The 25,890-nt window shown below is 50.6% G+C and overlaps 1 protein-coding gene across 3 annotated transcripts in view; it reads right to left on the bottom strand.

Annotated features, from left to right (window-relative positions):
- The window catches only part of SSBP3 (single stranded DNA binding protein 3), a 166,204-nt gene extending 158,296 nt beyond the window's left edge, over nt 1-7,908 (bottom strand). Inside the window, exons 1-4 of one of the 3 annotated variants that reach the window (XM_043461213.1) lie at nt 7,443-7,908; nt 6,368-6,440; nt 6,083-6,144; nt 3,347-3,431 (exon numbers count right to left, since the gene is read on the bottom strand). In XM_043461213.1, the coding sequence (XP_043317148.1) occupies nt 3,347-3,431; nt 6,083-6,144; nt 6,368-6,440; nt 7,443-7,498 (276 nt within the window). In that variant the 5' untranslated portion in view covers nt 7,499-7,908. The remainder of the gene's footprint in view (nt 1-3,346; nt 3,432-6,082; nt 6,145-6,367; nt 6,441-7,442) is intronic. The other 2 variants (XM_043461215.1, XM_043461214.1) reach the window with 2 other exon arrangements.
- Between the last annotated feature and the right edge of the window lie 17,982 nt (nt 7,909-25,890).

Here is a 25,890-nt window from a genome sequence, read left to right as displayed (position 1 = left end):
AGGCCCAGGCAGGTACCTGAGCTTCACGGACAAACCATGAGAATCTTTGAATTTCCTTGGTTGAAAACAGAAAGCCAGTTACCACACACTCTTTTTTACACTCCACTTTATCTTCTAAAAAGGATTTAAGATAACACACATTAACACACATTAAAATCACTTAGTTCAAGATAACCCAGCAAAAACGAGTCATTCAAAAACCATCTTCCAATAGTCTACCAGCTATTCCAAGAGAGGTTACTCACTGACCCCAGATTACCAAAATACCCCAAAATGGGTATTTTCTCTTACCCACAGTTCCTTAATCCTTTCATCCACTTAGTATGCATGCCTACTATGTGCAAGGTATTGTGGGAGCTACAGAAATGAATAGCACTGTAGATGAATAGGCTCTAGCATGGAAAAAATTAATAAGCTACGGTTAAACCAAACCTGAATGGGAAGTTGGCCGGAATAGGTGCAAATATATCTGCCGTGGACCTTTGGGGCCAAGTCTCGGCAGTGTCAGGAACATAGATTCTGGAGTCAGTTATGACTTGTGTTTGGATCCTAATTCTTACAGCTATAATAACCATTCCGTGCCTCAGTTTCTTCATCTGCAAAATGGAGCTAACAACATGCCTTCTCTCCCAGGGCCACTGGCAGCTTGAACCTAGAGCGCTCAGCACAGGGGCCCAGCACATTGAAAACCATCAACAAAGGCTTTGGACAGGTGGTTTGTACACTGAGACAAAGAAGTGATCAGAGTGTGCATGCAGCAAACTACACCAAAGTCCTCCACGAAGAAGCTCAAAAGCGTACAGGCTGTGATGGGTAAGAGAGGCACTCACTCCAGCTAAGAGCAAGGGAGCCCAGCAAGAGGCTACAGCAGTTAACTCCAGCCGGAAGGAGTTAGGGCAGAGATGGTAGCTGTGGGACTGGAGAGACCACATGAAGATGAGAGAAGGACACAGAGAAAAGAGGGACGGTTCCTTTTCGTCAGTTTCTTAATTATTTTTTAATATTCCCATTGCCTCTCTGTCATCTCTGCAACTCAATGCCCATCCCCCCTTAACTCTTTCACAATAAAGATGGTCTGTCCGTTCCCATCCCCCATTCATCACTCCAGCCCTCCTCTCACATGACCTGAATCTCGGGTCACATCACACCAAGTGGATCCCAATCCAGAAGAAAGGATCCCAAGATCTGTGAATCCTGGGCCTCAATCCCTGTGACTTCAGCTCTTGCTAGCATTTTCTAAAAGTCGACGCCAACTTCAGCAATCTTTACACAATTCTGCCGCCCTCCCCCAACAAATTACTGAAAGAAAACCCATGCAAACTTTCACTACCACCACACTGTTTTAAGACAGTGGACCAAACCACAAACTGCTAAAGAATCTTACGTTATTTACTAGGGAGCTAAACTTAGTTAAAAATCATTAACTTCTCTAAAAGACAGCATAGACATCCTACATCAAGAGAGTGACTTGAAATAGTTATCTCCACCAACCCCTACTCTAAGATGAAACCATCTGCATAGCAGTTAAATACAGGCCACAGAAGAACTGGCTGTCCACAGGTTTAAACATACAACACACACACACACACACACGATTTTTACTAGGTAGAAAGGTCAAATTCACCAAGTATTTTTATATGGCTAATGTAACTCTTGGCCTCTGCCCCCATCTTCCAGCCTCCAGCTCAGGAAACCCTATGATCACCACCACCAATTTTCCCAGAAGAACCACATCACAAGTGAGCCAGCCCTCTCACCTTTTATTACTAGAGGTTCACCGGGCCATAAGTACCATTTGCCAGCTTCTCTCTCTCAGCCCTGGAGAGGGCATAAGAACTGGTCAATCTCCTTAGCATCCCATACCCACGAGTATTAACTTCAGAGTCAGCAAAATTTCATCACATTGAATATTCTCAAAATCAGGGAGCCTCCAGTGGAGTCTCTAAGTCCTCGTATTACACAGAGAAATTTTCACCACAAAGATACTCAGGGCATGGGACTTCACCACTTGTGAAACTCAACCAAACCCTGGGAGGGTTCTGGCCTCCCAGGCCAGTTTCAAACTGCATGCAGGGGATGAACATGGCCTGGCCAAGTGGGTGGTCCCCGATGACATTCAAAAAACCAACTTCTAAAAAAAAAAAAAAAACAAAAAACCAACTTCTGTGTCCTGGAGCTCAAGGGACCATTCCTCCCCACCTCAGGCACAAGTGGAAAATCAAATAACCCACCTCTTGAGTGCACATGTGTGCACACACATTAGACACACACACACACACAAACACTTAACCTTCTACAAGACCAACAGGAAGCAAAGGAGGCTGGGAAGATCTTCAGACCCTTCCCTTTCCATTCCAGCCACCTCCAGAAGATCCTAAACTGTTTCACCTGAAATAGTCGAAAATCTGACTCCACCCTAATTGGAGTCCAATTTTTTTTTAAGGGGGGCGCTCAGTGGGAAATGGACAGACGGTAGATCTCTCTCTTATATGCATTTCATAACTCTTAAGAAATTTACCCAGGGAGAAGGATTGATAGAGTAGAAAGCACTTTACAATGTGATCAAACTTTCTTCACAAGAACATTTTGAACACAGCATTATGCACCAGCCAAGGACCTCAAAGTATACCTCTTAGTGGACACAACACAAGGCCCCCACTCACAAACACACAATGTGCACACACTGCTGCTGCTAAGTCACTTCAGTCGGGTCCAACTCTGTGCGACCCCACAGACGGCAGCCTACCAGGCTCCCCCATCCCTGGGATTCTCCAGGCAAGAACACTGGAGTGGGGTACCATTGCCTTCTCCAAATGCATGCGTGCGCACGCGCGCGCGCACACACACACACACACACACACAAATATAATCTGAAAGATCACTCGGTGGAAAGTAACCTAAGAATCTATTTCACCAAAACCTCACTCAAAACACACCTTCTACTCCAAAACAAAAGTTTCATATCCGCTTTTTATTCTTCTTGATTGTGGTCAACTTTTTCACAAACCCTCACCAAAGAGGGTTGGTCACCCCCATCCCCCAGCAGACTGCCCAGTCAGTACAGAAACCCCACAGGGCTGAGCCCTGCACAACGCCATTTAATGCTCCAGATAGATGTCTATGCTCTTTTGCATAATTACAACATTATGAAATACCGTTTACCAAGTTAGACAGCTGCTGGAGGAGGGTACGGGGCAAGGGCAGCAGGGAGGTGGGCAGGACAGAAAGAAAGGCAAGGAGAAAACAAAGACCACTGCCAACTGGCTGTGTACTTGCTTTTGGTACTAAAGAAGTTCAAGTTATCCAACCCTGTAATTATTGCCAGGATTAAAAATTTGTTACTCACGTAATCATGAAAGGCTTTTGCTTCACTTGAATGTTCACAAGTGTCTCGCCTTTCAGGAGCTGCACAGTAAAGGTCCCAAAATACGCTGCAAGTTGAAAAATAAAATAAGATCAGGTTACTAATTATTACTTGTGTGCCCAATGGCAAGTGTACAATGCATGGTGCTAACAGCACCAGGTCTCCCCAGGGCTCAGTCCCACCTCTTCAGCCTTCATTGGGCAAACTCGGTCTACAAAACAAAATGGACCCAACCTCTTCTGACAGCCTGCCATTTGTAGTAAGAGCAATAGTTCTCACCCTTCAGGCACCTACTCTGTGCTGAATGCTGCATGCCCATGGCACTGCTTGAAACCCCCAAGAGCTGTAAGGTGGGTGATTTTATTCCCACTTTATACACAGGGCAACTAAGGCTCAAGCCCGTTAGTGCAACACACCCGCAGATGCCCAGGGAGGGCAGGTAGGAATCTGGATGAAAATCCATGCCCGTCTCATCTGTGCTCCTATTACCACCCCCACCTCCATCCAAAATGGCTGCATTTCATTAAAAGATTAAATTGTCAAAGTCACAACTATGATTCATACACACAGCAACCTGGGTGACTCTGGAAATAAAAAGAACCTCCAGGTTCTTAACCCAGAGCCCATACCCCCAAACCCCTGCCAGCTCACCCGCACTCTCATCCAGGCCCTCCCCCAAGGCATTCCTATATAAAAGCCATTCCTCCCCTGCCCATTAAAGAACATAAATCCATCACCCAAAGGTGAGGTTATGGATGACCAAATATCTTGTTTTTCCACACTGACATAAAGCCCACCCCCCCTCAGACAGCCACTTGTCCAACAAAAGCAGGGTTGGGGGGGGAGATTTCCCTGCCTAACTCCCCTCCGTGATTTCTGTATGGTCACCCCAACCCTTTACATTATGTGAAAACAGACAGACAAATCCTTTGTCAACCAATAAAACCCTATACAAACACGAGGTCGTCAGTGGTATCAACAAGCAGCCTTAGAAACCCTCTCCAGGTCAAGAGCCCGAGGCCCAGGGATGGGAACCCGCTTGAAGGGTAAAGTGTGCACCAGAGCAGAGGTCTGACTCCTGGATCAGCGCTCCTGTCGTCATCACTAACAGCCAGCCCAGAAGAAACCATCTCAACTGCCAGTGCTGTCTGTCAGCAAACAAGCATCTCACTCCAGGTGCGCGAGGAACGCAGCCTGGCCCTCTTCAGATCCGCTCCACCGCTTCCTCCCACTCCAAAGGCTGCGGTCATCTGCTCGGAGTCAAATCACAGAGTCCCCACTGCAGGAGAGCCCGGCAGGACACACTCTAGTTCCCAGAGCAGAGATAAGGTTGGAGAAGTTGTGTATGTGTGTGGGGGGGGAACAGTGATTAAGCACAGAACAGGATAATCGGGGACTTTTACTAACTGCAGAGGGAGGACATTCTACTCCTACTAACAGCAGAACATTCCTTTCTGTGCTCTGAGGCTGCACACATTTGATTAACTTCCTCTACATGCTATATTTCTAACACAACAAACTCCCTGGCCCCTTCTGAGTAGTTTTTACTCATAAGCCTAAGTTTCTGCAAAGTCCGTGGTGGCCAGACCAGCCAGCCCCAACCACACAACTCCTCTCGGAAAACAAAAGCACAGAAGACCCGCCACCCACTCCTACAGGTAGAATCCTCACACCACACCAAACGCCTCCAACTCTGCAGTTGCGAGGTTGGCAGAAGTAATTAAAAACTCTTCTTCTCTGCAGCAAGTTAGAACAGACACTTCATCCCCCTGCATCTCAAAGACACTTGAAACAGTAACCCGAGCTGGCGGTCAGGTAAATGTGCTAAGATCCCAAGATGGGGCACTGAACTCCAGCAAAATATCAAAAGCCACTCTGCTCTCTTTTCCTTTTGAAATAGATGTCAAAGACTCCACCAATCGGTCCCACAAAACACCCAAGTCTTACACTCAAAGCAACTGTTCCCGCTGAACCTAAGCCTCCCTCCTGGGGGGCTGCAAACCAGGAGCAGATCTGTGGTAGTCCCAGGCAGACAGGGCCCAGGAACCTGGGAGAGGATCACAGAAACAGCCCCCAACTACCAACGACAGGCATTTACCAGGTCTCAGTAAAATGAAACCTGGAGGTTTTAGGGCTATTTAGAGGGGTGGGTGGGGGTTTGGGGGTGGGAACATCCAGTCAGTCTGAATCAGTATCTTTAAAGGAAGTGGCAGCCTCGTCTTGCCCTTTCTCAGAGTGCCTGGAAAAGGTCCCCATGGATCTTTCTCTCAAAGTTTTGAGCTCATAGGAGAAAAAGGAAGGGACAGGGCAGTTGTAAAACAGACCTGGTATCCCCGCCACCGGTCCTGCCCCACCCCCACTCCCTCTAATTAAAGCAGCATGCAGAATTGACAAAAATCCTTCCAGGTTTTTTCCAAGTCCATGCTTGTGCCTCAGAGTGAGATGTAAAAGTAAGGCATTTCTACTGCAACACTAGGCGTGATTAGTAGGTTCTCACCAGTGGGAAAAGAGGAGGCAGAAACTTTAGGCATCGACCTCTTCTGCCCTTTATTCCTTCTCTGCCAGTCCTGGTCTGAGGGCCCGGAGGAGCCCTGCTCTCTACAAGGCTGAGAACTAAAGCACAGGGAGCCTGCTCCAGATCTCCTGTCTTTGTTCCCTTGGACCCCGGGGGGCTCAGAACAAAACAAACACACACACAAAACTATCACACAAACTTACCACCACCACGAGTGCAAAAACCCAGGCGGTTCTCCCAACGTGATGTTTTTTTCCCATCGAATCTAGAATGGACAGAACAGAGACAGCTCAGGGCAGCAGAAGGAAGGGGAGGGCTGGGGGCTTCCCGGAGCCAAAAGGCTGTGAAGACCAACTAACAATAAATGCCAAAAGGTGATAAAAATTCAAAATGGTGGCCACAGTGGCTGCTCCAGAAAACAAAGGCTTTAAGAACGATGGGGAGGAGGGGGTGTCAAGAAACTGGATGATTGGGGGAGTTCCACTCACCTCCGACAAGAAGGTCTGTGCAGATTTCTGTGCTCCTACGTGCAGTAAATATTCGTAGACATATAAAGCTAACCTGGAAAGTGGGCAGGGGGCACAGAGAGGGAGAGGGAAGGCGTCAGATCACACTGGGTGCTCGCTCCTGGACCTTGCCAGCCGGCTTCCAACCCTGTCCGTGCTGTCCCATTGTGGCCCCGACCAGAGGTGAGCAGCTAGCTCGGTCCTGCCTGGGGCCAAGGGTGCGAGCAGTTAGGGGGTGGGTACCAGGAGACGCGTTTACTTCAAGCCGCGGGGGCTGGAGAGCAGCCCCCGAACTTGAACTTCCAAATAGCGTCGGGACCAAACCCACCTAGGTCTCTCAAACTCGCAAACCGCCCGAACCCAGAGCCTCGCTCCTTTTCCCGACCTACTCCTTGCCATCGACCCACCCTCTCCCCAGTTTTGAGGGTCCGGGGAGACTCAGTCCTGGACTCCGGGGTGCTCCGAGCACTCTGGAGAGGGCAGCAAAGCGCCGCCCTCACCACCTCCCCCCAAAACAACTGTCCCCCAAGCTAGGGCCAAGCCGGCGCCGCCGTCCCTGCCCAGCCCGGCGCCCCAGAGGGCGCGGGGCCGGCGGTGAGGCCGAGGGCAGGGAAGGCAGAGCGCTCCCGGCCGAACAAAGCCCCCGGCACGCACTCCTCAAGCCGCGGGCGGACAAAAGGAGCCTTCGGGGCTGCAGAAGCCACGCGCCCCCTGCCCGCGCCCGGTGGGCAAAGTACGGTCACCGCCGCGAGCTCCCCGGCCGGGGCGGACGCCCCGGCAGGCTCACAGGACCTCGCCCACCCCTCTCCGCGGGCCCCCGCGCCCGGCACGCCCCGGGGCCACCAAGTGCCCCCTCCCCGGCGGCGCCCCCCGAAGCCCCAACCTCCGCCGGCTCCCAACAATGGGCTCTCCCACGCCGCCCGCCGCGGCCTCGGGAAGGGGCCAGGCTGGCGGTGCCGGGGCCCGGAGCGCAGCAGCCCCCGCCCGCCCACCTGCCTCCCACCACCCGCCCGCAGCCCGGCGGCGGCGCGGCCGCCACTTGGAAAATAGGGCTTACTTTTCCCGAGCCTGCCCGTCCGAGGGCACCGCCGAGCCTTTGCCTTTGGCAAACATGGTTTGCAGAGAAGAGGACGCCGAGCCTCCTCGCCGCCGCCGCCGCCGCTACCGCTCCGGCTGCTCCCGAGCTGCCCCCTCGCTCCCGGCCCCCTCCCCGGCGCTCGCTCGCACACTCGCTCGCGCTCTCCTCGCCGCGCTCCCCTCCCTCCCCCCCAGGCGCTGGCTCCGCGCTCTTTCCAGCTGTCAAAGCGTCAGCCCCGGCCGCGGCCCCATCGCCCTGGAACTCCTCCCGCGCCGGCTCGGCCTGGAGTGCCGGTGCCGCCGCCGCCGCCGCTCGCCCGCCGGCCCGGCTGCCCGCTGGCTCGCTCGCGCGCCCTCCCGCCCGGCTCCGCCTGCACCGCCCTCTGCGCCTCCGGCACCGCTGCCGCCGCCGCTGCCGCTGGTCTACTTGGAGCTCAACCGAACGTGGCTACCCCGGCGAGGGATCGAGGCGGGCGTCAACGTCCCGCGATTGATTGGCGCCTCGGCCAATCTGAGCGCGGGGGCGGGCCCAGGGCGGCCCGGGAGGGACGCCCTGTCAGCGCCCGGCCGCGGCAGTCCCCGCTGAGGCCGCCACCGAGGAGCCGCTGTCCCTGCTCCTGCGGGCGAACTGGGGGTGTCCGGGGGCGCGAGCCTCTGTTTTCTCTAGATGTAGGGAGAGGACGCGAATCGAGACGTCGGAGCTCTAGTCTCCCGGCCCCCGCGAAGAGGGGGTCCGACCCGCGGTCTCCGCGGCGTGGACCGCTGGGGAGCGGGTGGGGGGTGGGGGGAGCTGCGGCATAGTCGGAGGGGAGGGGACGCGGACCCCTGAGCCGAGCACCGCCGGCTCCCTCCCGCCACGTCCCTCTCCCTTATCTGCCCCTCGCCTCCCCCTCCTCAGCCCGCGCCAGCCCAGCCCTGATCTCCCCTCCCCCTCGCCTGCCCTTCCCGTGGGCTCCGACCCCGACCCCCTCCCCAGACTCCCACTCGCCCCCACCCTTGGCCGCCCCGCCCGCGGTCCTCCCTCTCGCCTAGTCTGGCTGCGGAGCGCGGAGCCCGGGGCTCCACGCTGAGAGCTGGGCGGCTCGAGCCGGCGCCGAGGCGCGCGACTGTTCCTTTACTAGATCATTAAAATACTTTGGAAAACCCCAAAGTGGAGTCGCGCGAAAATGGCCCTTGGCCTGCTTTGGGGGACCTGGGGGAAGGGACTGAGGACTTGGGCTAAGAGAAGGGAGAGTGATTGCTCCCAAATTTCCAAGGTCTGCCCGCCCTAGCAAGTTAGCCCCTCGGCTTCTCCGGGAGAGATGGTGCCATTCCAGGGTAGGGGGGGTAGGTGTCACCTGGGCGCCCCGCTGCGCGGAATGCGCGCCACAAAAATCTGCAAACTTCAAATAAATGGAGCTAAATTGGGGAGTGGGGTACGAGAGCCAGGCGTGGGGGGAGGGGAAGCTTCCATTGTCAGTGACCCAGGTGTACAATGGGAAATTGAGGGGGGCTGATAGAGTGACCCAGCTATTTGCTGCTAACTCCTTTTTGCCCACGCCGAGAACCCGAGGACACACTGAGTGTCCCTCATTAGACACTTACGACGAGAAACCAACCAAACAGGGCAACAGTCCCCCATTTTCAGACTGTTTTTAGAGCGCGGTTCTCTTTAAATGTTATAAAACACTGTCTCTTTAAAAGAGTCAAGCAGAAAAAGCTGTGTAAGCGCTGATTGGCTGCCTGTTTGGATACATCTTTAGGGGAGCCTTGAAACTGTTAGCCTAGGTTGATTTTTTTTTTTTTTTTTTTAACTGCGCTGTTCCAATAAACAAGTAACGCCCCTCCCCCTAACATGCCTCGCACCAAACAATTAAAGGATAGGTCAGTGTCCTGGGGAAAACACGTTTCAAGTAGGAAAACTCAGAACTAGATTCAACAAAATAAGGGATAATTCACTACCATTAAAGTTTGCTTATTTTGATTTGTCGACGAGAGAAGAAGGGGCTTTAAAAAGAAATGCCCCTGCAGCAAACAGACGGCATTGGTTCAGGAAGGAGACTCTGGGTGCATTTTTGGAATAATGTTCTACTCAGTGTAACAGCTTCCCTAAATTAGAATACAGCCAGGCCCTACCAGTGCCTCTGGACGCACTCTGTTCTCTGCTGGGACCTAGAGCTTGCAGGGAAAGGAGGTAGAAAAAGGGAAACTCTCCTAGTCTCTGGTTGTCTGTGTGCTAGCTGCTAGTTTAAAGGTTGTTTTGTGAATGAGGGAAGCATGGAGGTTGGGAGGGAGTTGAAATACAACGGTAGGGGAGAGAAGGAAATAATTACAGTTATTTTTCCCCCAGGCGGTTTAATTTAATAGGGCTAACTTAAGGTACCTTAGAGCCCACACTAATTAAATTGGCCTGCTCATACCCTTCCCCTGAACTTCTATTTTTGATGGGCTAGGAATGGCCAGGAATGGCTTGTCAACAGACTGACTCACAAGAAGCCTGACTCATCTTGGGTCTGCAAGGCCCACGAATTATGAGTATCATGAGTGTGGGTTAGGTCCTGGCTCAAGGAAAATTCTGCCCTTCTCTGGCCTTGTCTCTATCAAGTTGGCCATGCTCTGTCAGAGTCAGGGTTGCAACACAGGTATATCTGTGCATCATTTTCCTCACCTGTCAAATGGGAAAGGGGGATCTTTAATATTTCTTTAGAGTCTGATGTTCTATGACGCTAAGATTTCCTTTCTATAGTTTTCTTTCCTCACACCCCACCCTGAAAAAAAGGACGAGTACCTCCTTCCAGAATAGGTGTGGCATGCATTTGAGGAACCTGTGCCAGGCTCTCTGTCCCTGTGGTCTGCCCAGAGAACTTGACAGAGAATGTTGGTAGGTTGGTGGTGAAGCTAAAAGAGATAGTAGGAGGGCCCAGGCATATCGAGAAAGGTAGGTGCCAGAGCCTCCCAGCCTGCTGGAGAGAGGGGAACTGATGGGTTCGCAGGAAGCAGGACCACTCAGCAAGCCCAGCACAATGACCCAAAATGCAGTCAGATCAGAAGCAAACACCCTACCCAGGAATGGCACTGTCTCTGTGGAGCAGCTGAGGGACTAACGTGATAGGTGGGCAGAACTTGGAAATTTGGGAGCAATGGCTCTCTTCACTTAGGTCCTCCATCCATTCCCCCAGGCTACTTTTCTCTGTTTGATCTCCCAGTATTTCCCAATGGACCTTCCTCCCCACCACCTTCCACCACCTCCTCTGGCCTGGTCTCCCTGCCTGGAGTGCCTCCCACCCCACCCCTCTTCTTTGATCATTCTTTAAGGCTTACATCCCCTCCAGTGCCTCCTCCATGAAAACCTCCCTGTTTTTCACTCCCGGAGTAAAACCCATCCCTCTAACCCTCTGCTTGGTTTAGTTTTTTGCTTAACCTCCAGTAGCTCTCTGTATTGGAGAAGGACATGGCAACCCACCCCAGTATTCTTGCCTGGAGAATCCCAGGGACGGGGGAGCCTGGTGGGCTGCCGTCTATGGGGTCGCACAGCCGGACATGACTGAAGTGACTTAGCAGCAGCAGCAGCTCTCTGTTCATTCTGCCCATTGTTGTAGCCATTTGTTTACTGTCTGTCTCCCCAGTCAGAGGTGGTGGTGGGGGGGAGTGGGAAGGAACCAACTCTGAGTCATCTGTGTCTCCAGCACCAGCCCAGGTACAATACCTGTGTGCAGTTAACAACACTCCTTGCACACACCAGGGGATACAGGGAGCAAGAGAGGAAAAAGTGATCCCATTCCCCAAAGTCACTCAGGGATAGGTAAGGAAATAAGAAATGGACACCACCAACAGTAAGATTAGATAGGACCACACCCCCAGCTCTGCCCCACCGCCTGAAGTACAACTGCTTGGAAGTAGTATACTTTAAGTTCCCAGAATACACCGAGCAACTTGACACATCCACCCTAGGCTTGTTCTTTCTTCCTCGCTCTCTATTCCTCCCTCCCTCCCTTCTTCCCTCTTTCTTTCCTTTCTTTCTTTTCATTTAGGACATATTTATTGAGCATCTACTATGTACTGAGCACTGTTCTAGGCAGTGGGTAATAAACTAGGCAAAATTCCACAGAGCTTACACTGGTGTGAAATGCTCTGCCCCCAAGCGTCTAGACTCCTAATATTCTAAAATTCAGCCTGGGAAAGCCTTCCCAGGACGCCCTCCAGGAGCTCCTGGTTTGGGCCAGAGGTCCCCTGGCAGCCCCTCCACCTCTCCTTAACCATGACCTTTGGTTGGCCGCCCCTCTGCTTCTCTCTGACCATGACCTTTGGTTGGCCACTGTGCATGAGTGTGGTCTGTGCATTGGCCCCACGGGAATGTGAATACCTCTCCTCACAGTCAGGGAATGATTTTCATTCCCCTGAGGACCTCCAGTACCCAGCCACAGTGGTGAAAAGAATGGGAGAAGTGAGTAACTGAGTGACCAGAATGTGGAGGAACAAGCAGGTGGAGAGGAAGAGGGGAAGGAGAGGTGGATTCCCAGCTTAGGCTAGGATGGCCACTCCTTTACTCAGCTGCCAGAAACTAGGGGGCAGAAATCCTGAGCTCTGGGATCAGGTTGGTGGGGGCCAGGCCTCCAGAAGGTGGCACTTAAAGGAAAGAGACTCCAGGTCCGTGGGCTCAACCCTGGTGGTTATGCTTGCCAAAGATGTCAGAGGTTTGCAGCTCTATATCTGTGTTCCCCACAACTACTGAGAGGCTGGGGGCTGCCCCGCTGTTCCTCCAACCCCCCCTACTCTGGGACGTTTAAACGGATGCTGAGCATGCAGCCCATCCCCCTCCTGCTCACTGGGTCCTGGAATTGCCCGGAGGCATCTCTGGTCTATACCTTGGACTACTCTGCCCAGCGAGGCTCCTGCCTAGGCTGATCCACCCCAAGTTTTTAGCAGAAGTTTCCCCAAGGGCTTTGGGGGACTCCATGGGAGCAGTGCAAAATCCAGGTCCAAGGGACCTGCCTCAGGGGTTGCAGATAGACTTTGGGCAGGAGATTGTCCCCTCTCTGAGTCTGTGTGTGAAATGAGGATGTTAAATGAGGGAACTGATGGGGAGTCACTTGCTGGGATGTCAGTCAACATTGGCAGAGCCCACAGTTCTGACGCCTTCGGACAATGGAGAGCCACTACTCTGATGGTTGTGTGGAGGCTCCTCAGAGACAGTAATTGGGGAAACATTTTGTAAATGGAAAATGATGATTACTCCTGATGTTATTAGCCTAGCAGAGCCAGCAAACAAAGAGGTGCTCAGGAAGAAGGAAAAGGATTTAAGGTTAAAAATCACGTGTGTTTTTACAACATTTTCTGAAGGACATAAACTTGTCCTGAGCCAACCTGTAGCAAAATGGGTTTTAGGGAGTTTTTTGGATGGGTTTAGTTCTGTCTGGAAAGTAACTACTATGTGCTAAGCCTTGAGCCAGAGACACTCGGAAGTACAAGAATATACAAAGCAAGGTCATGCCAGGGGAGCCTGGGGCCAGGATGGTGACGCTCTGGTCCTTCCTCAGTTCCTACCGCACCTACCCCACCTCCTGTCCAGAGTGCCTGGCCTGGAGTTCAGTCCCATGAACTCAAGGAGAAGGCTCCTTAAAGCTTTCTGCTGTGTCCAGTCCCAGGAGAGTGTTCCCCCCTTGCCTCCTCCATTCCTGCCTTGGGCTGATATGCCTCTGTTTTCATTCACCTGCCACATCTTTGCTCCTGCTATTCCCTTTGCCTGGAACACTTTCTCCCAAATCAAGGCTTCCCCTTATTCCCTCACTCCCCCCTAGTCCCTGATCAGACATCACCAGAACCCTCCCTAATGGACCTCTATGGAATGGCACCTGCTCCCCCCTTATCCTGTTCTATTTTTCTCCATGGCAACCATTACCACCTGACTGACATATGTTTGTTTATTTTTTTCTTATCTATTTCCCTCATTAGAATTTAAGCACTGTGGGTGGGAGTTTTATCCTCACTTTTAGAGCTGGTACTCAATAAAAATGTGTTAAATGTTGAATAAAATAATTCACTTAGCAAAGGCTTCCTGAACATCTGGCATGGACTGGGCATCACAGTAGTTACTAAGAATATAGATAATCTCCTTCTGTGTGAAGCTTACAGCCCAGCAGGAAAGATGGGGTTAATTCTGTAGACACACAGGTAAACATGTTCTGATGAACTGGGCCAAGGAGAGGATGATCCCATAGGGGAAGGTATGGTAGTCAAGAAGGCCTTCTCTGTAGAGGTGATGTTTGAATTCTAAAGGATGTGTGAGAGTGAACTCCTAAAGGGAGAATGTTCCAGGCTGGGAAGGGAAGTCTCTTCAGCAGAGAGGAGGCTGCCAGGTGAAGTTATTGCTAGCTGGTCCTCCTGGCAGGAGCAGAATGCCCAGCCATTCTGCAGGTGTCCCTTGCCATGGTATCAGAGAATCCCCAGAGCAGAAAACAAGAGTTCTTTCCCACAGCTAAGGAGAGGTACTTCGAGGTAATGCTTCAGGTAGGGTGTTAACAGTAGCAATGCATGTGAGCTAAGTCACTTCGGTCATGTCTAACTCTTTGCAACCCTATGGACTGTAGCCCGCCAGGCTTCTCTGTCCATGGGATTCTCCAGGCTAGAACACTGGAGTGGGTTGCCATGCCTGTAGCAATGGCTGGAGTGAAAATTGGCTGACCACTTTCACACCCATCATGATGGCAACTATGGAATGAGGAAGAAAGAAAGAAAATAGCAAGTATTGGCAAGCATGCAGAGAAATTGGAACCCTTGGGCACCATTGGTGGGAATGTAAATCTGTGCAGCCACTATGGAAAACAGTATGGTGATTCCTCAAAAAGTTGCACATAGAATTACTATGTAACCCACCAATTCCATCTGTAGGTATAGACCCAAAAAAATTGAAAGTAGGATTCAAACAGATATTTGTATACTGATGATCATAGCAGCATTATTCTGAATAGCTAAAAGATGGAAACAACTCAGATGTCCATCAACAGATGAATGGAAAAACAAAATATGGTATATCCAATCATGGAATATTATTCAGCCTTGAAAAAGGAATGCAAAAATCTGACATGTCTGCAACATGGATGAACCTTGAAGACATTATGCTATGCTATGTGAAATAAGCAGACACAAAAGGATGCAAAATGTTGTATGAATTCACTCATATGAGGTACCTGGCATAGTCAAATTCATAGAGATGGAAATTAGAACAGTGGTTGCCAGAGTTGAAGGAGGAGAGATGGGGAGTTAATGTCTAATACGCACAGAGTTTTGTTTGGGGAAGATGAAAAAGTTTTGGTGCTGATGGTTACACTACAATATGAATACACTTAATGCCACTAAACTGTACGCTTAAAATTAGTAAATATTATGTATATTTACCACAAGAAAAAAAACTAGGGTGAGACTGATGAGGCAGGGCACAAGAGGGGTCCAATGCAGGATATCATGAGGCTTCAGGGGGACACTGAAAAAGGGGGAAGCTTTTAAACTAACCCAGTGGTGGTGGGGTGGAATGGAGTAGGAGGTGGTCAGGGAAAGCTGTCTGGAGGAGGCCAAGTTTAAGTAGGAGTTAGGCGGTGGGGGGCCAGTGTGGGACGTGTTTCTGACAGAAGGGACAGCATTAATTAATTCACTCCACTGAGGCTGGACCCTATAGGGCCTTGGGTGTCACGCTAAGAAGTTTGGTCTTTGTCTGCCAATAGGAGCTTTAACCAGGGGATGACCTATTGGTGCTTCGGAAAGGGCACTCAGGGGGTCATTGTGGAAAAGCCAAGGGTGGAGTTCAGTGATGGGCTGGCAGCAGTTGCAGTGAGGGGTGCTAGGGCTGGCTAGGTGGGGAGAAGCTGAAGGATGAGAATTTCCAGGGCTCAGTAGCCGGAAAGATGTAAGGACGCTAAGAGGACTCCCCAGCTTCTGGTGTGGGTGACGGGGCTGTCAGTCTGGGAGCCCCCCCCGAGGTGGAGCAGGTCTGTGGATGGGGAGTGTGAAGAGGTCAGTCTTGGATGTGATAAGTTTGAAAAGCCCATCAGCTGTTCAGATGGAGATATCCAGGAGACAGGTAGATAATGAGTCTGGAGCCCGGGAGACCAGTCTGCCCTGAAGATGTAGCCTGGAGAGCCATCAACATCTAGAATTTGATTCAAGCCAGAAAGGGTAGCTTAGGTGCCCCAAGCACAACCTGTGAGGAAGAAGACATGAGGGCTTGGTGCCCACAGTGTGGGCCTCAGGGCATCAGCGATGCTAATGCTCCTGAAACCTGCTCCTACCACAGTTTCAGGACCCCAGCTCTCATCTGATTTCCTTCCTTCCCCTCTGACTCTTCTGTTATCCTTTGAAGATTTCTTTTTCTCCAGCCTTCTCTTAAAATTTTATTCATCAGGCTATTGCTGATCCAATGTTACATAACAAAGAGCCCCGATGTTTCAGTGGCTTATAATAAAAGCCATTTCTTTCTCACATGTCCACAGTCAACTGGACAGTTCTGCTTCAGAGTGTAGTTTGAACCTGCTCTGTGGGTCTCCCCTGCCGGGGCCCAGGCTGAGGGGCAGAGGCTGTCGAGCATGTTTTTTTTTTTTTTTTTTTTTTTCTTCTGGCATGTTTTTTTTTTTTAGAGTTGGTGAAAAGAGCACCAGGGGCCAAGCCAACCATGCAAGCATTGTATCTGCTCACAAGTCACACAGTCAACCTCAGCCTCCGTGGGGCAGAGAAGACTATGCCTCCCACAGGAAGGGGGTGGATATTTGCTGAACAGTTACACAGTCTACCACAAATGGGCATCTCTCAGGCTGTGTGCTTGACCTTCTCTTTCTTGTTGGGCAAGTTCAGCCATGCACTTGGCGTAGGCCATACCTGACCTTCGTGATGACTTGAATCTATCCCACTGACCCAGAGTTTTTTCTCAGCACCATATCTGTGTAATTACAAGGCATTCCCACCTGGATATTCCTCAGGCACGGCAGAGGTCAAGTGTCCAGAACTGCACTCTTCCTTTCTCCCTATCTGATTCCTATTCAGTCCCTATTTCTATATACCACACCAGCACCTAGCCAGTTACCTGGGCCAGAAACGTGAGCATGGATCTCTGTTCCTTTTCTTCCTTACATCCAGCCAGCACCAGGGTTGATCAGTTGGATCTAGTAAATTCCTCACGGTCTCTCCCTGCACCGTCATCACTGCATTCCAGTCCTAGACTCCAGCCCCTAATGGATCTCCCTGCCTTCAGACTCTCCCCCACTATCCCTTGCCAGATGGAGGGATGCATTAAGGCACAGATGTGACCATGGCATGCTCCTGCTTCAATGCTTAAAACTGGTTCTCTTAAAACTCTTCATCTCATGCAGGATGAATCCCAAGGTCCTCAGCAAAAAAGTTCAAGGTCCTTCACAGTCTGGCTTCTGTCTCTCTCTGCAGCCCGTTGCTCTCCAGTGTCCTGAGCACCAGGGGTGGATGTGATGATGCCCAGGACTTTGCAGCCCACAGAGGAAGCAGACAACTCCACCGGTACTTATGATACATGTGACAAGTGTCATGTTGGGGTATAAAGGTGTTTTACACATTGCAGTGGTGCTAAGCTGGTGCAGGGGGTCAGGGAAGGTGGCCTGGAGAAGGTGGTCTTCCTTGGACCATAATGAGAGTGGACAGGCACTCTCAGAAAGAAGGTGGAGATGGAGCTCTGAGGAACACCAGCAGGTGTGATGGAAGAGAAACTGGAGAAGGAGACCGAGGAGGCCTGTCCAGAGGGGCCACCTGAGGAGGGTGCCAGGGAAGACAGTGCTGCAAGGAAGATGCTGAATGCCTGATGGTGGCTGAGTGGCAGAGTGCACAAACAAGGCTTTCAGATAGCCGGTGAGAGCAGTTTTAGGGGAGTGATGGGAACAGGGGCCAGGTTGTGGTGATGGACATGTGGGAAGGGGGAGAGACAGCCAGTGAAGCCTGCTCTCTCAAGAAGTTTGGCTGAGGGGCTTGCCTGGTGGCTGAGAGGTAAAGAATCCACCTGCCAATACAGGAGACATGGAGTCGACCCCTGATCCAGGAAGATCCCACATGCTGTGCAGTAACTAAGCCTGTGCACCACAACTATTGAACCTGTGCTCTAGAGCCGGGGAGCTGCAACTACTGAAGCCTGTGCCTTAGATCCAGTGCTCCACAGCTAGAGAAGCCACTGCAGTGGCAAGCCTGTGCATTGCAACTTGAGAGTTGCATTCTCCAGAACTAGAGAAAAGCCCACACAGCAACTAAGACGCAGCACAGCCAAAAATAAATAGATAAATTAAAAAAAAAAAGTAGAAGTTTGGCTGAAGCCTGGACAGGGGGGGTTGTGGGGGAGAATGTATACATGTATATGTATGGCTGAGTCCCTTCAATGTTCACCTGAAACTATCACAACACTGTTCATCGGCTATACCCCAATACAAAATATCTTTGGTGTTAAAAAAAAGTAAAATAAAAAGAAGTTTGACTGTGAGCAAGTAAGAGACAGACCAGCCCCTTGGGGTAAGGAACTTTGCTTTGTTTGGGTTGAAGACAGGAGAGACTAGACCCGTGTAGATGCTCATTAGAAGGAGGGAGTAGCGAGGAAGAGGCTGGAAGTCCTAAGCAGATGTCCAAGACGATGTAACAGCAAAGTTTCTAAGGAGGTGGGAAGGTAGCAGCCAACACAATGAGAACCTCTCTGGGAATAAGACAAGGAGATTGGGTCTGCGCCCTTGAGGTACTCACTGTCTATGGCGGGGTGGGGGGAGGGGATCTTTGCCAAAGAGATAAGCTTGGAGCAGGTTTTGAAGGTTGAGCAGGAGTTTGCTAGGCAACCCAGCAGGGGCAAAGGGATTCCAGGCAAGACAGCATCATGACCCCTGGGACAGCTAACAGATGAGAGTCCACGGTTGGCTGAGGGGGTTCTGGGGGTGACGTGATGCAACGCGGGCACTGGCGAGCTTTGGCACCTTCTATGTTGACTTTATGAGTACCTGGCAACTCCGGGCCCAACATAATAGGCATCTGTGGACCCCAAAGGAAGCCAGGGACTGTGTCCTGTTCACCTCTGTGCTACCCAGGACCTGGTTGACAGGTGCGCTGAGTGAACGAAAAATCTGTGCTCCGACAGAATACATCCACACTGAGGGTGAATGTTGTGAAGAGTGCAGGCTTTCCTCATCTGAGTCATTCATCGCACTGGGCTGGGGTACCCAGTGAGCACTCAGACCATGCCCCTGGGAGCCACCCCTCCCATAGCGTCAGCCCCTGGGGGGCCAAGGACCAGGAAGCCCGCAGATGAAGGCGGGTACGGCGGCAACACTCTCCCCCAGCTATCTGGGGCACTCTCAGAGCAGAGCTCACCGGCTCATTCTCCCATTCTGAGCTCCGTTTCCACGGAAACAGACATCAGCAACCGTCAAAGTCCCCGCTTTCAAACACAGGTCTTTTCCAAAACTTACTCTCACGTGATTCATCGACTCTACAACGGTAGCAACCCACTCTTCACCACTCTGTGAGGAGGAGAGGCGGGCACCGTGGGCAGAGCCAAACTCAAACATGGGGTCCTGGCGCCCAGGTCAGTGCTCTGTCCTTTGTCTAGCGCTGCCCTCAACCCAGGAAGCCCAGAGTCCTCCTGCCTCATTCACCTGGGCCTCAGTTCACCTATCCGTCCAGATAATGGTGGCAGAGTACCTGAAGTCCACTCGTGGTCAGCGTCAGACGGGAAGCCTGGTCCTAGCACTGCCTGCAGTTTCCAAGGCTGAAGTTGCTGGAACTGGAGATCAGCTTCCTGGTCACTAAGGGTTGGGGACTTGCCCCCTGCACACTGGAGCAGGGAGGGGATGGGGGACAGAGCAGCCTCCAGAAAAAGATTCTCAGCACTGTCCGCGGGCTCTGTCCCTCTCCACCCGGACTCCAGCCTCCACTTTCAGGTTCCTCTGCTCTATCCCTGTCCTGCAGTCCACGGCTCGCGGCATCTCTGCACTTCCAGCTTCTCTACCTCTTCTGTCTTTCCCCATACAGTCCCCTTTTGGTCCTCCTGTGAGCTTGTCAGGGTTTTTACCTGTCTCTCTGGGTTTCTCTGTTCTCCCACTAAAGAGGCCCATGAGGACAGGCGTTTTTGTGTCATCCATTGTTGAATTCACAGTGCCCAAGACAGTATGTGGCACATGGTAGGTGCTTGGCAAACATTTGCCAAATGAATTTTCTTTATATGTCTGTCGAGTTTTTTCCTGTCTGCTCTGCTTCATACCTTTGCCCCTTCTCTTTGTCCTCTCTTGGCCTTGCATGTCTGTGTCAAGGCTCTTGAGTCATGTCTGACTCTTTGCAGCCCTACAGCCCTGACTGTAGCCCACCAGGCTCCTCTGTCCATGGGATTCTCTAGGAAAGAATACTGGAGTGAGTTGCCATGCCCTCCTCTAGGGGATCTTCCTGACCCAGGGATCAAACCCACGTCTCTTCTGCCTCCTGCACTGGCTGGAGGGTTCTTTACCACGAGCGCACCTGGGAAGCCCACTGCTATTGATTTCTTTTGACTTCTGCTTCTCTCTCTTTTCTGTCTTTGTCTATCTCTTTTGCCCAGTCTCTCTTATTCTCTCTCTCCCTCTCTCACTGTTCTTCCTTGTAATTGCTGCCTCCTCTCTCTCTCTCTCTCACACACACACACACACACACAAAACCATCTGTGGCATTCTTTCCTGTAAATGTTTCCTAGGTTGATGTGGGTTTAGGAAGTCTAACTTTAAGCCTTCAGCCTCAACCCTCAGACAGCCGCCTACACACATTCCCCCCTCCCCCAATTACCATTATAAGCAGGACCAGGCACTGGGGCAGCTCACACCAAAACTGGGAAGTCAGCGATTTGTTTCTAATGCCTTCAGCTGGCTCCTGAGTCACTACTTTCCCCTGCCCAGCGCCCTTGCTGGACAGTAGATCTCCCGCCCCCTCAACTCAGGGCCAGAAGACTGCTGCTCCCAGTAATCTGCTGTGGGGGAGGATTCTAAGGCAGCCCCTCACTGCCTTGTGGGACCCTAGTCACCACCAGCCTCTTCAGAGCCTTGTCTGAAAGTTTCCTCTTAGGGGTCTGGGGGAAGATGAAGGTTTTGCCCCAGGAAGAGGCATGTTAGAAGCATGAGGGCGCAGTGTGTGGCAGGTTCAGAAAACGAGCCTGTATACCCCTAGATAACCAGCCTTGCAGACAGCCGCTACACAAGAGACTGTGGGATGTGGTCTCAGAACCCTGTATGGAGTCCCACGGAACACCTGCTTCAACCTCAGCTCTACTCCTTATTCTCTGTGTGGCCTTGGGCAAGCTACTTGACCTCTCTGAGTCTATTTCCTCATTTGGAGAATGGGGGTCAGGATATCATCCTTTTGGGGTGAGATCTAGAATAAAGTACTTAAAAGTATTTACCATATAGTACATGCCCAGTGAATATCATTTAAACTTATTTCGGGACACAGGCTATGACAGGAAAAAATAGAGGAAGGATGGATAAATATGTGCTGTGCTGGCACTGAAGGCCAGTCTCTTGTGGTTAGGAGCTCTAGCTTTGGGGTCAGAGAGGCCTAAGGGTGAGGCATGGTTCTGCCCCGTACTTCTGTACCATTGACCCTCCATAAGCCTGCATTTCCTCATCTGTAGAACAGAGACCATCACACCAACTCTTTAGGTTTTTGGAGGATTAAATAACAGCTATAAGTGCTTGGCCAAGTACCTGGCCTGCCTTGTGATCAGGAACTCTTAGATGATTCTAGTTTTCCAAATGTAAGCCTATTGACTGTCACAGCTATTCTAAAAGTGGGTATAATTTCACCCATTTTCCAGGGGAGGAAGCTGGACTTGGAGAAGAAGGGTGATTTACCAGGTTATCCAGCTAGCAGAAGGCAGGGTGAGGACTGGAATCTGGGCATCCTGACTCCAGCCTATTTCCTGGCATCATCACTGATTTAACTTCTCACCCCTCCAGAGTTTCCCAAAATTAAGAACCTGAGCCCTAGCACTAACCCTTCCCTGAACAAGGTGCTCACTATCGCTAGGCAATGATGTGATTGCAAGAGCAAGCGAGTTGTGGAAGCAAGACCCCTTCTCTGGGAGGCTAAATACCCAGGCTCATCCAGGACACCCCAAGCTCTTAAATTTGGTATAGAACCATAACTGGTGGGAGAGGAGTGTGGAGAGCCAGGAGCCATGAGCAATAGGACGTGTGAAGTCCTTTAGCAAAAGGGTGTCTGCTGACATGAGTTCCAAGGATGTGTTATTCATGAATGTGGCTCATCGTATATGGCGACATGGAAACAAGAATAGTGGGTGTGGCACCCCACTGGTGCTACAAGGCCTCCTATGGAGGGAGGGCAGGAGGAAGAGATGGAGGTGTTGGCTTACAGGAATTATCCTGGAGACAGTGAAAGGATGTCAAGGCAAAAGACAAGGCTGGGCACACCTGGAGCCTACTAACTTCAGGACCCAGTCTCCCAAAGGCCTTGGGTCTGGGATCAAGCCCGGTGGATAGCCTGAAGAGGAGGACCCAGCTCAGTCACAACATCTTGGGCACATGTGCCCCATTCTGTTCCCTGAGCTGCGCTCATCCGCTTCAGTTGTGTCTGATTCTGCGATCCCATGGACTGTATCTCACCAGGCTCCTCTGTCCATGGAATTCTCCAGGCAAGAATACTAGAGTGGTTTGCTGTGCCTTCCTCCAGGGCATCTTCCCGACCCAGGGAATGAAGCCACGTCTCCTGCATTGGCAGGCAGATTCTTTACCACTAGCACTATCTGGGAAGCCCCATTCTGTTCCCTACATACTTCAATTCCGAGAGCAGGATGGGACTGCTAACTGAGCCGACTGCGGGTACATGGAGCGGTCCTTCTGGGAAGAGAGTGGGAATAGAGATTAGCAGCAGAGTCTCTGGCTGATGGAAGTGCCTGATAACACTAATCCCGCCCCCCCCATTTTTTTATTTTTCCAACTTGTCAGAGCTGTGAGTCACCGTCTAAATGAAGGGATTCCCACGCCTAGGTGCTGGTTGGCTGGTAGGTGCCAAAACAAATCAAAGACCCAGGAGCGAAGTGCTTGGCTAGGTGTGAGCAAGGTGCTGGAGTGGTAGGTATTGTAGGTGTGACTCTGTCACTTCTTGGGAAATGAACTGTCTTCAGAGCAGCTAATTTCTCTGCTAGGTATTTACTTATCCTCTGCCACTTTGCAGACATGATTCCAGTTCCAAAAGCTTGCAGCAGAGGGATTGTGTGTGAGATTCGTTAATGAGTTAAAAGAAAGCAGGACCAGGGAAATTAAAGAGAATGAAGATAAGCGACACATCTACCTACCGGGATTGAGCACCAGGGGAAGCTATAAGCTCCTCACTGGCCAAGGCAAAAAGGGAAACATGCTCACTTACGGAGCTCTTGACGCAAAGGAGATAAAAACTACATTTGTGGAATACAAACTATATTTGTTGAGCACCATCTGGTATTTTTAACATATATAATTTCATTTCCTTCCCAATGCTTTCACCAACAAGCCATTGTAATTCCCTTTTTCTGGGAAGAAGAATGAATCTCAGATGTTGTGGTGGATACTCTGATGGTGCTTCACTGGGATGTCCTCTCTAGGACCAGTGCACTCAGCCCTCAGCTATGGGGAATCTGGGCTGCTGACACCTCACAACAGCATTCTGCCCTGGGAATTGCCTTTGGTTGCAAGGAACTTGTTCACCCAAAGCGACACCCTCCTTCCCTTTCAAGTAGAGCTTCCTAGCACTGCTAAGGGGCTAGAAGTTCCAGGTGTTTCCATCAAGGGGACACAGTAATAAGAGTTCCGGTAAACTTCAAATATGGCTGCTGCCTGATTATTTGGAGCTCCTTGAGCTAAAAGATCACTGGCAAGGAGAGGAATTCCCATCCTGGCAGAGGTGGTTGACCCTGGTCATCGGGAGAAGCAGAGGAGAATCTGTGTCATGTTCAGGTGACCCACGGGGGTGTCCTGTGTACTACATGCCTTGCTTTCATGGTATGTGAACAAGTCAAGCATTGAGTGGTAAGGTGGGCTTCAGACCCTTCATGGCTGAGGGGCTGGGTTTCCACCAGGAGCGTTGCCTAGATCAGAAAAGATGTTAGCAGAAGGTGAGGGGAATCCAGATCAGGTAGCAGAACAGTGATCACTAGTATCAATTGCAGTCTTGAGATCAACTGCCACAACTGGTGCTGTAGTTCACCCTCCTAACCCTTCTCTTGCAAGATTCCCAGGGAACAAACCCAGCTGGAATTTTGGAGAGATGATTCCCACATGGGTCAAACCTCACAGAAGCAGATGGATCAGGGCCATGCAAGGGATGGACTGTAGTGGACACTCTAGTCCCCCACCTACATCTCTTCTTTAAGGCTGATCCACCCATCTTCAGCTGCTTGGAATGCAACTGCAGGGATCCTCCTCCAGTGTTCTCCCCACTCCCACGGGCAACTAACATGGAGCTGCAGTGCCCAGCTATCTTGCTTCAATTTGGGACACCTTTGAAGGACCATCCCAGCTCCAGGGCTTTATCTAGAATCAGCTGAGGCCTCAATTACAGCCACATTGCAAATCAACTCGTACCTGTGACCAGTCCTGCCTTCCCACCTTCCTTACAGGTACATCTTCCAAGAGCACTTCCCAATAAACCTTGGGTGACAACTGGGTCTCAGTCAGGGACAGTCAGTTTCCAGAGAACTCAATCAAAAGCATGTTGGTAAACATGCTCAAGCTATCAGTTCAGACGTACATCTGCCCCACTATGTCATGGAGGCAGTTTCTCAAAGGAAGCAAAAGTGTGCTTCCACTGAGTTGTAAAATTTTATTAAATATTTATTAAAGGCCCAAAAGGTTTAAAATGTATATACTCTTTATAAGAGGAATCCCCAGTTTTACAGGTACTGTTGTTGCATAGGGCTTCCCAAGTGACTCAGTGGTAAAGAATCCACCTGCCAATGCAGGAGACAGAGGAAACAGGTTCAATTCCTGGTTGGGGAAGATTCCCTGAAGGATGAAATGGTAACCCACTCCAGTATTCTTGTCTGAAAAAAGTCCATGGACAGAGGAGCTACAGTTCCTGAGGTTGCAAAGAATCAAACACAACTGAGCACACACACACACTGTTGCATAACCAACAACCCCATGCTTAATGGGAACAACAGCTGTTTTATCATTTCAGCTATTCCATGGACGTTGGACAGGGCGTGGTAAGGATGCCCATCCTCTGTTGGCACAGTGTCTGAGGACTCAACTAGCAAGATTCCAACAGCTGGGGCTGGAATCTTCCAGAGGTTTCTTCCCTCACACATCTGGTGCCTAGGCTACAATGACTCAAAAGTTGGGTTCGGCTGGGATTATTGTGGCCTCTCCGTGTGACTTTGCTGTGTTTCAATGCGAGAAATCTTGAGAGGGTGCTTTCCGAAAATCCGAGGGAGAAGCTGCAGGAATCTTTATGATCTGGCCTCAGAAGTCACATATCATCATTCTTGCTCTACTCCAGTGGTCAAAGCTTCACAGTTTCTTCCAGATTTCACGTGGGAGAAGTTGATGGGATGAATATCAAAGAATTTGCAGCCCTCTCTTTTTTTAAACACCACACACCACTTGTAGGAATTTATCACAGGAACTAATACAAGTGCTGGAGATCTATGAGAAAGGAAGTTTATGGCAACATTGTTTCTAATACAAACAATTGGAAACAATCTAAATGACTCACAGGGGTTGGTTGAATAATTGGTGGTACAGAGTGTCAATACTATGAAATACCACTTAACTGTCATAAAAGATGATATAATATGACAGAATATGTTGCGAAATGGAAAAATTTGGCTGTAGAGCGAATATATAGTAAAATATTTTTTGATTTAAATAACAGAGTTTGGGGAAGTTCCCTGGTGGTCCAGTGTTTAGGACTCGGCTCTTTCACTGCTGTGGGCCCAGGTTCAATCCTTGGTCAGGGAAATAAGATCCCACAAGCTGGGTAGCACGGCCAACAAAACAAGAATAAAGGTTTTCTAAATTACAGAAATATTCAACAAACGAGTTTTTTTCTGTGCCAGCCCTGAGCTAGGCACTGGGTGTACAGAGTAAATAAGGACTAGCTTCTTGCTATGAAAGAACTTAGAGTCTGAGGGGAAGGATAGTAGAGTAGTAGTGACCGACATATAAGAGGAAAGGGGTTTCTATTTGGTGACTTTCCAGAGGAGATGACACTTCAGTTGAGTTTTGAAATAAATTGGCCAGACAAATCAAGAGGGGAGGTGTCTTAGTCATGGAGATTGACCCTCCACCCCCACATCCCTTCCACCAATTATAACCTCTCTTCTATTGTTGGTGACTGATTTAGAAATGGACATGTATGTGACCCTGGCCAATGTGAGGTGAGGGAAGGTCTGCTAGGGGGCTTCTAAGAAGACTTACCAAGTGCATAATGAAGAGACACTTGGCATGGCC

The sequence above is a fragment of the Cervus canadensis genome, chromosome 2 (genome assembly GCF_019320065.1).
Source record: "Cervus canadensis isolate Bull #8, Minnesota chromosome 2, ASM1932006v1, whole genome shotgun sequence".
Classification (NCBI taxonomy): Eukaryota; Metazoa; Chordata; class Mammalia; order Artiodactyla; family Cervidae; genus Cervus; species Cervus canadensis.
This window is presented reverse-complemented; position numbering and strand designations above follow the sequence as displayed.